Genomic DNA, 12,858 nt, shown 5'->3' on the forward strand with positions numbered 1-12,858 from the left:
AAATGCGACAAATCAACATTTAACGTCCCGAAAAATAACCCTCGATCTCTCACTGGTAGTTCTGGAGGTGTTCGCTCTTCACAATGCCTGGCCAGGACAGGTGAATTGCTACTACCCTCAGGTATATTACTTCTCCTTTCACTGCGAGGACTCTCACGATCAGACATCTAATACATAACAATATAACTTTATTAGAAGACAACATACTCATGACTCTATCAAATCAGAAACTTTCACTTTTTATTGTCATGTACACCTTTTTAAAATACTTTTGACTTCGGTTTAAGCCTAGAATCGGCTAAATCTTAGCTCTGATACCATTAAATGTAACACCCCCAATCCATACCCGACCCAGATACGAGTCCGAGGTGTCACATTGACCAGTCAAAGCATATACTTTTATAAAAACCATAGAAAATTTAAAACTTCTATTCTATAAAGTAATTCTTTTACATAAACTTGTTTAAAACCTTAACATACTCTATCAGAGCGTTCATATACATAATGACTTAGTTACATGCCAACATACTAAATTATATGACAAGACATACTTTACAAAATATTTCTGATCTGAACTTTGCACGGAGATATGTTGCTTTACGGATCCGAAGCTTGATCTTCTGACTTATCCACACCTACGTGTAAGACACTTACACGCTAAGTCATAGACTTAGTGAGACATGTAAATATATAAAGTAAACTAACAAATGCATGAACATCTTATGTAATACACATTATACTTATACACATATTGAACTCATCACTAACATGTTTATCCTTACTTATTTCGTTGTCATTAATTCCATTCCATTATATGAGCATATATTGAACATAAACATATAATATAACTTCAAGACACAACAATACATGAATAATTACTATGATCATATCATACATAACCATATAACATCTCATATCACCATTGCACATATGCACTTGTTACAATTACTATCATATGATCCTAACTTATTACTTATACATATCACATATCACATATACCATTTCACGAGAAACACACATATCATTATATCAAATTCTGTTTCTTTTCAAAGCCCATGCACATTATTGAGAACTTAAGGTATGTGAGTACATAGAGGTAGTGCACAATGCTGTCACCACAGCTCGTATAAATCCCACTAGGGGCGCGTAGAATTTGTCTCGTAGGATCACAATGTCCCGAAGGACCACGTAGACCCTCGACTCTTGGTATTCCAACTATACCTATAGCTCTCGTATTATATAACATGGGCATTATTATTCATCTTTTTACATATTCACGTAGGCACATAGTTCACTTTCACATAACATATTTCCATGTAATTCACATTCACTTATCACATAGCTTTTCACATAGTTCATTGCCATGATTCTTATATCACAACATATGTTCGCATATACATGTTATCATATAACCCCTTCATTCAATTATAACATCTAATCTATCTTATTATACTAACATGTATTCATATCATTCATTTCACATACATAACATATCATATAACCTTCTAATAGAGACACATATTAGTCATATTATTTTCACATATATTTTATCATATATCTCATGATCACATGACCTATTATCATACATACATGCATTTACATAGTTCACACATAAAGATGCATTCAACAATTAGATATATGCATTTACTCATATACCATACATATAACACCATATCACTACATGTTTATGCTTTAGTACTTATATCATATAATATCGGAATTAGACTCATCGCAAGTCTTAATTCCTTAACATAACATACACTTACTATCATGTACTCACCTGGTCTCAATGAACACTCTTAAGCTCTTGTTTTCTTTGCGTATCTTACTCTGCATACCTATCCAAACTTTTCTTTCGATCGATGTCTACACAATCATATATTTATACTATCAGTATTCCATTGATATACTATAATCTATAATTTCTTAGACTGAAATAAAGATTTATTTCATTTCGTATTGAAGTACATCGGTACATTATACCATGTATCGATGCATCCCTTAACATGTGCATCGATGCACTACCCATGCATCGGTACACCAATCACCTTCGATGTTTTCATTTTAAGGGGGTGCATAGATGCACTCCTTATGCATCGATGCACTAATGGCATTCGATGTTTATTTATTTGAGAGTGCATCGGTACACATTGAATGTGCATCGATGCACACAACCCAGAAATTACATCTTGAGCACGAAAATGTCTTGTTTTGACCCCAAATTCTACTTATTAATCCCTCCTTATACTTTAAAACATATCTATACATATATAAACCTTCTTATAACACTATAACACTTTACCATCTCCCATAATCCACCATAATTCTTGAATTAAAGAATTTCATTAAATTTTCCATGTGTTCTAAATTCAATTCTATCACCTCTAACTTCTTAATTAACTCTTTGACAAGTGAAATTCATTCTGAGAACTTCAAAAACCTTTTTATAACAAAAGTTCATTTCTTAACTCTTAATATAAATTCCTTTCTAATTCTCTCTTCTTGGTGTTTTAAACTTATATAAGCTTTCCCTAAGCTTATATAACCCCCAAAGACTCAAATCCAACTTAAGAATTTAAGAAATCAACCACTAAATCAAACTTACCTTTAAAAATAGAAGCCAATGTGAAGAAGGAAGAAGAATAGATAAGCTTTCCAAATAACTCTCCCCATCTCCACGTGTTATCTTCCTAAATAAGGGAGATAAAAAATATCATCCACTCCAAATTACCATAATACCCTTATAATCCTTTCATATTTACCCTTATAATCCTTTCATATTTACCCTTTTTATCCAATAATGAAATATTCCTATTAAAGTTCTTGAACTTTCAATTTTTCCTAAATTGATCTCCAAATTTCAAAAATTCTTATTTTAGTCACTGACCCGGATTTCGGGATGTTACATATTTCCAAAAAAAATATTCTAGTTTTAGTGTCAAGAATACCCAAATTTCTAGCATCATATATCAAAAAGGAGGGATTATATTCTCATCAATGTCAATATCAATAGTTTACCTATCAAATACGTTATTTAAATTAGTAGTATTTTCATGGAGAGGATTGTCATCATTTGAATTTTTATTATTCAAATTTTTATTAAAATGTTCAATAATATTTTCATCTACGTCTGATCCATCATCATCCAAAGAATCTTCTACTCGTTTTGAAAAAAAATTTATTTAAAACTCCCTTTTGTGATTCTACTAATTCTTGAGTTCATTTTTTTCCTTTTTTTCATTACCAGAAGCATATTTTTGCGACAACATTATACTATAAAAATATGAAACAAAAATATAGAATGATAGCACATGAGTCTTGGTCATTGAAGTATTGTCTCATTTTTAACTAAATTAATCGACGGTGTAACACACTCTCACCTATATTATCATAATTAAGAAAAGAAAATAATCAAAAAAATATATAATTGACAACTACAAATTACAAATATACAAAAATTCAAAATTTACATAAATAAAATCAAAACACAATTATAAATTCATAAAATATATTTACCTTAGTTGGTAGAGCACAAGGTTCGTAACCTTGAGGTCGTGGGATCGAGTCCCACGGAGGGCATTTCATAATTCGGAGGTCTCTTACGGAAGCTGCTCTCAACCTGGTGTTGGGGGTAGCCTACTATCTTACCTCCCCCTTACCTTATATATATGGGAAAAAGGGACAGCCATTTTTTTTTAACTTCTGTATCTTGATAGATGAATAACTTTTATATCTTGAGAAATACCAAAAGAGAAATATAAGCTTTAAAATATATAACTCAAATAGAAGAATGATTTTATAGCTCATATAATGTATCAATAATAAAGCTAATCGAACTAAACTCAATTAACACTAACTAATAACTCATTTTCAAGAATATGTATATATATATATATATATATATATATACATACGATACACAATAAGTATAACATTTTATATATAGGTCCTTGATGTTAGTATCGGGCCTAGAGTGATAACTATTATTTGTAGGTATATCTGTAAATAAGTTGAGTCGAGTTTGAGTATAGTTGATTTCGACTCGAATAGAAAAGTTTAAAAGTGTGAGTTTAAAATTTTTAAGCTCGACATGAGCTCAAAAAACTTTAACTCAAGACATTTTCAGACTTAGCTCTATTGAAGTTCAAACTTGAGCTTGGACCTGAACATTAAGTACAAGAAAACCTTATATTGTTATTTTTTTAAAAATATAAATGTTAATATTATTAAAATTTTAATTTTAAAAAATCTAAAATTTAATATATTATTTTTTGAGTTTCTCGCTAGCTTTTCGAGTCAGGTATCAAATAGTTCGCTTCAACTCGTCAAGAATTCAATTCGAGTTCAAGTCGAGTCCATTCGATCTGAGTGTTGATCGAGATCTCAAGTAGCTCGTTATCTATCTCAAAAACCCTTTTTTCTAATAATCTAAGGTGATTATAAGGTAGTATCTATTCAAGATTTTTTCTTAGCCATGGACAATGCACATACATCCTAAATACACAACTGCTCAAACTCAGAACTTCAAGAAAAAATATCATTCTCTTTAATTAAGGATTTCACTCAATGAGATCTAAAAAAAATCACTTTTTAAATGCAATGTTAAACATACCCTAAATCATTTAATTGTCTACACTAAAGCGAAATTTGGAATTCAACCAAAGATAGAATTAGTATAGTTTGAGTATTATCTGCCTAATGGAGAGTGAAAATGCCATAAAAAATAGGAATTCTGGGCAACTTGTGTAATCCAGCGTTTTAGTGGTACGGATTCAATGGTAAATTAACAAATCTGCTGGTTTTATCTTCAAGGTGAAGCATTAAATCTCAAAGGTTTTATTTATCCAAGAAACTAATTTAGATGGTAAGTTATTGTTAGGACCGTCGGCGCACCCCATGGCGTAGCGGAAACAAAAACTCGACGGTCTCACCAGCGATCCAAGTACGAAAAATCGAAATCGGGAGGAAAGGATGCGAATACTTACAACGGGTCCCTTGAAAACAGCAAGAACAACAGTGAATATTAGTGGTGTAGATCGATTCGAATCGAAAGCCTCCACGAAATCACGTCTCGACCTCTACTCAGTTCACCCGATTGAGAGCAATATTTATTTTCCCCAAAACTGTTTTGAGAGAAAACGGCTGAAGCGTTTGTGTGTGTTGCAAAACGGCTGCTAGACCTAACACACCCTTTTATATCCATTATCCTAACATCTTAGGGATTTTAAAGTTGTTTTGAATTAATAAATAAAATATTATTTAATTAATTCAACTTAAATATACATTAAAGACTTATAATCAGAATTACAATCTTTAATATTTACTTAAAACATTTATTTAATTATTTCGAATTATATATATATATATATATATCAATTAAAAGAGTTGTCATATAAATTACATTCTTTTAATGCTTACTTAATATATTCGGGATAATCAAATTCATATGTATATCAAATATACATATCTTAACTTTAGATATATTTTAGTAACGTACAACAAATTGTACATCTTTGCTCATTTCAATCCTAGGGTGTGACCCTGTAGGTTTTTGTAACGTTAGTAGTAATTATTAGAACAATTCTAAAATTACATACAATGAGTGACATCTAGCAATATATCATTGTCACCTAAGTTACAAGAAATATGATTCGACATATCATCTTGGTGATTAACTCTTTTATGTATTACATCTTTATGTCATTTACATCTAGAATAGGCACAAGTCTTGGAATAGTCACACTTGTATAGCTCATCTATTGTTTCTTGATATCTAGAGTAGACTTTAATTAACGAATAATTTGTGATATCTCATATCAACTTATTTGAGCATGACCATGCCTTTCTAGTCTCACTCAATCAAGTGGCCTGTGATATATTTCCTATTATGTAGGAAGGACAAATCCTATCTTAATCATACACACCCACTACATATATTGAGATTTATTCAATAACAGTCTTTATAGAGCAACCAGTTACGGAGCTTGTTTAACTGAATCAAAACATACAATAATATATGTTGGGATAGTATTGATCTCAAGTATGAGGATCATACATATAGTTATCACCATGAGCAATGTTATGACTGTCACATAATAATCCAAGACATATGCTCATGGTGGGTCAATCCAATACATTGTTCTCTGACAATATAATCATGTATCAATTCTGACATCTCTATGTCAATGACAACTCCTTGTCATCAATCAATAATATGTTAGTCTTAAGCGTATTATTATTGTCCATGCCCATAATAATACTTGACTAGGGATCTTTTAATAATAACAATTATGTCATTACATGGACTTTATTATCTTCCAGTTTATGTTAAACACATATATAACTGAAAATAATAGCGACAATGCCTTTATTCAATAAAATCGATAAATAAAAGTATTATTACAATCATCATATGATTGATCTTTAGGCATACTCTAACATTTATATTCAGTGACGGATTCATAAATATTTTTGAAGGTGGATATATATATTAACAACACAAAAATTTTGAATAAAATAGTCATAAATAAAATTTCAAGGTATATACTATTAATAAAATAAGTAACTAACCGAAAAAACTTGAATTTCATGATTGCAAAAATCTAACATCACTCAGAGAATAAGAAAAAGGTGCATTGTAAAAAGATAACTCTATTAAAACGGAAATTATTGCACAACTTAAGATTGATCATAGTTTTCTAATGTCCCATAACATAGTTTGGCAAAGCTAGTAAACTAAACATCAAACCCTTTATGAAATACACTACCATTTCTATCTATCACAATGAACTTGCTGGAGTAGGTTTCAGGTGCAGCGCTCACGGGCCACGCCCAACCTCGAATTCGGCACGTCGAAAAGCACCCGAAGGTTCTGTTGCTGCATGTTGGCTATCACATTCAGCACTGAGTTCACGTTATCCGGCGCTGATGCCATTGCCAAGCATGTGATGCTGCCTGCTGTGCTGTGGATTAGTAGGTTTTCTTGTGGCAGCGTTACGTTCATGCCGGCAAACATGAATGTTATCGTTGGTGCCACGATCGGGACGGTGTAACATGTGTCGAATCCTCCCAGGGATGTCACATTGGCAACCTTAACTCTCCTCCGGAACTCATTCCGGACCGCTACATAGGCTGGTTTCACTAGCCGGGTGAAGACGGTGCCTAAAATTCAATTACCATAGTTTAGTCATACTTCAATAAAGTTGAAGCAATTTTTTCATAGCAAACGATCAAATGATTTCAGTAATAAATGAGTCTTATTCACTTTAGAAGGTCCGGATTTGAGCATCTACATCTACATCTATAGCAATGACGGAACATAGTGGGGACATGTGGAGGCCATGGCCCCTAAAAAATTGAAAATTTCAATTTTAGACCTTTAAAATTTTAAAAAAATTAATTTGGTCCCCACAAAATTTTTAAAATTCATATTAAGCTTTAAATTTTTTTAAAATGTTCTTAATTAAACCCTTCCCATAATTAAAAAAAATTATCATTAAACCTCTCAAATTTTAAATTTTTTTAATTAGAACTAAATTTTTTGAAAAAAAAATATATAAACTGAACTCTTCAAAAAAATTTGAACATTTTAATTTAAACCTCTAAATTTTTTAAAGTTTTAAGTTTCCTCAAATTATATCACCAAGTTCTACCACTGATCTACAATGTGTACATTATCAATAGATTAAGAAAAAAATCTAAACAGATATGTTACCAGAATCAAAGATGGTGCCGGCACCGGTGGAAGGGTTGAAAGCCAAAGCCTTGGGTGGGATGTCAACAATCCTCCTCCCAACTCTAATCCCAATCAACTTCACAAAGTAAAGAGAGGGTCTTCTAGGGTTCTTCAGCAATGGTGTGTATTTGATCCTCAATGGCTGACCGGTTGGTCCAAGTCTCAATGACCCTGAAAATTTTGGTGACCTAAAGCTAGGCAGGCAGTATGAGAAGGTGGATTTGTACAAACTCTGGGTTTGTGAAAGAAGTGATAATCGGCCTCGGCCCAAGCCCATTAAGCCCTGTTGTGGCACTGACCTGCCGGTTATCTTTTGGAGGCAACCGAATACGTAGCTCGGGATAGGGTCGGCGGCGAGGGTGATTGTGTCTCGTGAGAGGTTTGCTGCTATTGATGAGCTGCCGTAGGTCATGTTGAACACGCACGCGCTTCCACCGCAACTGGGATTTTGCACCTGAAATCATCACGTGATATGCAACTGGGAATTTTATTTTTATGTTTATTTAGAAAATTAACAGTAATTTTAATGTGGCAGTAAGGTAATATCACGTTTATATTTAAAAAAATAATTAAAAAATTATATCAGTATCATTGTTAATTTTACTTCAAGCTTTATCATATTGATTAAAATTAAAAATATTTTTAATGAAAATATTGAAAACATCATTTCTTTTATGTTTTTATATTTTCACTTATTTTTGTTTTCATTTTCTAAAAATCATTTTTCAAATTTACAACTAAACGTGTTTTCTTATATGTTTTCTATTATCTAAAATAATGAAAATAAAATTAGACTATATTTTTTTAAAATCAAAGGGACCCCAATATTCTTTAAGGTAAACTATGAGAATAGTCAAATTTATTTTTGATATGACCGACTTTGATCACAAATTTAAAATTTAAGAGTCTAACGTTATCGATCCGTTAAAATTTTAGTCTCTAAGGTTTATGATCCGTTCGATTTTATTCTCTTAGTCATTAACTTCTGTTCGATTCTAGTCCCTCAACTATCGCATATTTATTAAAAGTTAACGACTGAGGGACTTAAACAAAACAGAAGGATAATATTTGAGATCATTTACCCTTAATTTTTAAATTGATGACTAAAATTAGATAGACTCTAAATAAAAAAGTACTATTTGCATAGTTTAGCCTATTCTTTATTATTCTTCAATAAATGTCTGTACATCAAGTACAATAATGCTACAAAGAATTAAAGCGTTGGGGGAAATGTGTTTAAAATACTAAAACTTTTAATATACAAGGAAAATAAAGCAATTTTACCAAGCAATCGGAGGTTTTAATTTAGGAGTAAAAGTTTGGTTGCCGTTTTGCTAACGTAATCGGAAAAGCCAACCGTTGCTTTTGGGTTAGAAAAGCAGCTTTTGACTTGTAGTTGCAAAACGCGCTGGCGCGTAGGTAAGCGTTAAGTGAGTGAGAACTGTTAAAAAAAAAAGTAGGGTCTGGAATTTAAATAGCGTTTGTGATTGCGTCTATCACGGTTACGGATATAACAGATTACGAATATCATGATCGTAAATTTTTTTTGAATGAGCTGATTATTTTAATAAAAAAACATTTTTTAAAAAAAATTAAAATAACGAAATAATAGAAGAATAGTTATCCGCTATTGTCACGATTGGCCGTGATCATTTAAATTACGCCCATGATCCGCTGTTGTTGGTGTGATCCCGCTTCACATCGTTATTTTTCGCGATAGTGATTTCGGACACTACCGCAACCGTGATATAACGGATGTAATACCGTTATTCGACCGCTATTTAAATTCCTGAGAAGAGTTTACCTGCTTGCATTGAGGTGCATGGCAGCCAAGGGTCTTGAAAGTGGAGGATTTAGCGGTGTTAAACACCTTGGAAGAGCAGCCATGGCAGCCATTACAAGGGATCCAAGCAGCATCATTGCTAGTATCCATGGCCATAAGCATGGTTTGCGGCGGTGTTCCAATTCTGGCCATCACAATGTAAGTCGGACTCTGCAAGATCTGCCTGCCTGAAGCTACAGGCACCACGGATTTCTTAGCCACCACCAGGCTCGACAAATATTGCAGCCTAACCTGGTCCTTGGCCAGAGTCAACAACATATCGTCCTCCCACGAGAGCGGCTTCGAGGGTTTGAAGGGAGAGCATGGACTGTAAATGTGGAACACTTGGAGGGTTGAACCATGGTCTTGGGTGTTGCATTTGGGGTTCAGGCCTTGGGTTTGGGAAATGAAGAGGAAAACTAGGCACACAATTAACGTTTTCATTGTTGTGTGGGAAAATTGAAGATAAGCTTTGCTTCAAGGTTTTCTTGCGGAGATAGTATGGAGAGTGACTGTCTATTTATATGTATTTTTTAATAGGCATGATGCCAAAAAAAATTTAAATAAATAAATTATACATGATATTATTGAACTTAGGTGTTATATTATTTATATTACCAAACACTAATTTCTTCAATTATAACAATCAACTTTGATTTTAACTTCAATTATATCACTTGATTGTTAAAATCCAAACAATATGATGATGTAGACAAAAAAAGTTGTTTTAGATACGACTATTGATGCCAAAACGACGTCATTTTAGGCATTAAATTTTAGGGGTTCATCAATTTTGTCATTAAACTTTCAAACAATTTTATTTTTTGCATTATTCATTTTCGGTCGCCTCCGATTGCCCTTCACCATCGTCTTTTTCATTTCTACGAAACTCCTTAAAAAAAATTATTTCGAGAAGATAAACAATATACCATAAAACTAGCATCATCAGACGATCATTGAAAAATATCAGAGTATTAGCACATTAAACTTTTAAATGGATTTTTGTCGAATTTGTGTGAGTTTCGTTAAAACCCAATCCCATGAGAAGGAAGCGGAGTGAAATGTGAACATTTTAGTACCGTTCTTACCATGAAAGACGAATGGTGACGAGAAGTGATTGGCTTGCCGGTTGCAATTGGAAAAGTGCAATACAAAAATGAAATTGTTTAAAAGTTTAGTAACAAAATTGATACACCCTTAAAATTTAATGACTAAAACTATAATATTTTGGGGTTCCATAGTCGTCGGTAAAATAACATTGTTTTGTCCATATCACATGTCGTTAAAATTTAACGAACTAGTTACAAAATTGAAGTTAAAACCAAAAATTCAATGCTATAATTAAATAAATTAAAAATTTAACGTATAAACGATACACCACCTAAATTTCAATAATATCTTATAAGATTTTACTGTTAAAACTATTTTAAGTCTTTAATACCATAATTTTGATTAAAATGATTCTTATTTAGATAAAATTATTTTTATTTAAATGAAAATAATTAAAAGTATTTATTGTTGACGTAATACATTCACATTCACAGATGTCTAAATGATGATGTAATATGGTGTTTAATAATAATATTTATTGTTGGTGTAGTATACACATGAATATATCGTGTTGGTAATAAATATTAATCGTTAGTAAATTAATGCTTTTAATTTGAATAAAGATCGATAAAAATTAAAATGTTGAAGGTTAAAATATATTAAAATAAAAAAAATAAAAAATGATTATTCAATCAAAATTGTCAACAACTGAAACTAAATTTAGTAAAGTTACCAATAACTATCGATAATTTTGCTTCAACTTTATATATCTCTCACGGCTAAAATTCAGGTTGTTTGAATCTAAGATTTTAAAGAATAACAACAATATCCGATTTAGATGATTTTTTTTAAATCTATAACTTTTTTTAAATTTACACACTGACAAGGAACGAAAGATGTCTTGTAGTTATTTTTTCTTGAAAAATATAGTTTTAACCTTTAATTATGAATTTTTAAATTTTTTATCAATAATTTTAAATCTTTAACTTTATTTTTTTTTATCGTGTCATACTTAAAAAATGATTTTTCTCTACAGAAATGCGTCATTATTTATAATGATTTGATACTAAACACAGTTTTATAGTTTCAAACATCAACATAACTTCAATACCTCCTTAAACACACCGTTTCATTTTATTATATAGTCAATTTTTAAAAAATAAAATAACCGATAATTACTAATAATTTTATCAAAATCAATTTCAATTATAGACTATTTTAATATTTAATATAACATTCACCATATTTCCTTAAATATTTTCTTAAATTTCTGTTCAAGTATAATATTTTATTAATTTAACCAATACTTAACGTTATTCCTTTTTAGTACAGTGGAGATTTAGACTCAGATAAAAAGGATGACACATATTCATAGACTAGGATAAAAAAATAATTAAATATAAAGAATAAGCTATTTAGTATTTAAATTATTAATTTTATTTTGTTATGATATTTCGTTATTAAAAATTTAATGGTAATATTGATGTGTTATCATAAGATAATATTACATTATTATTAGAAAAAAGTAAAAAAATGATATATCAACAGTTCTATTAATTTTTTAAAGACGAATATCAAATTAAAACACAAATTAGCCTTTAAATATAGTTTTAAAAAAAATTTAAGGAATCAAACAAAATAAATGTAATAATTTACCCTAAGAATTTTTTATAACATTTTAACATTTCACTATTTAAATGCCAACTTTACACAAATATTGAAATATAAAAGTCGAGTGGAAATTGAGTGTTAGATTAGTGCGTTAATTTTGCGAACAGCTGTATTCCATTTACTTTTTTTAGGCAGCCCTTCCCATCATTCTTGTCAAATCCTACCTTGAAATAGTATCTATTGTTTCCCTTTTTACATTTTCAGTAATATATATATATTTTTTGTAATTTCAATTTTTAAGTATTCGTTTTGATTAATTTAAACCAATTCATATTGTATATCTAATTGTAGTTAGTAAATCTTCTAATAACATTTTTTACATACACGAAAAATCAAACTTTAAACTTAATTGATATAAAAAATATTTATCACTTGAACCAATCTTAATAATATTTTCAGTAATATTTTTATGACACACTACTGGAAAGAAAAGAGAGATTCTGTAGCATGATTTAGGACAAGTTTTATTGAAAAAATCTTTTTAAAAAATGTAGTGCATTATGGGAGGAAATATAGTTCATGGTGGGGGATTGGGCAAATCTCAAAATATTCTCATTGAATACTGCAAAACAAAACTCTA

At 30.7% G+C, this 12,858-nt stretch overlaps 1 protein-coding gene across 1 annotated transcript; it reads right to left on the minus strand.

Annotated features, from left to right (window-relative positions):
* Positions 1 to 6,720: 6,720 nt before the first annotated feature.
* Positions 6,721 to 10,034, minus strand: LOC120204511 (aspartyl protease AED3-like). Its single transcript, XM_039204577.1, has 3 exons — positions 9,540 to 10,034; positions 7,715 to 8,189; positions 6,721 to 7,161 (listed from the first exon to the last, which is right to left on the minus strand). The coding sequence occupies exons 1-3, from the start codon at positions 9,999 to 10,001 to the stop codon at positions 6,806 to 6,808; spliced, it is 1,293 nt and encodes a 430-aa protein (XP_039060508.1). The 5' UTR covers positions 10,002 to 10,034; the 3' UTR covers positions 6,721 to 6,805.
* Positions 10,035 to 12,858: the final 2,824 nt, after the last annotated feature.

Source organism: Hibiscus syriacus, unplaced genomic scaffold (assembly GCF_006381635.1).
Source record: "Hibiscus syriacus cultivar Baekdansim isolate YM2019G1 unplaced genomic scaffold, ASM638163v2 tig00000340_pilon, whole genome shotgun sequence".
NCBI classification, from domain to species: Eukaryota; Viridiplantae; Streptophyta; class Magnoliopsida; order Malvales; family Malvaceae; genus Hibiscus; species Hibiscus syriacus.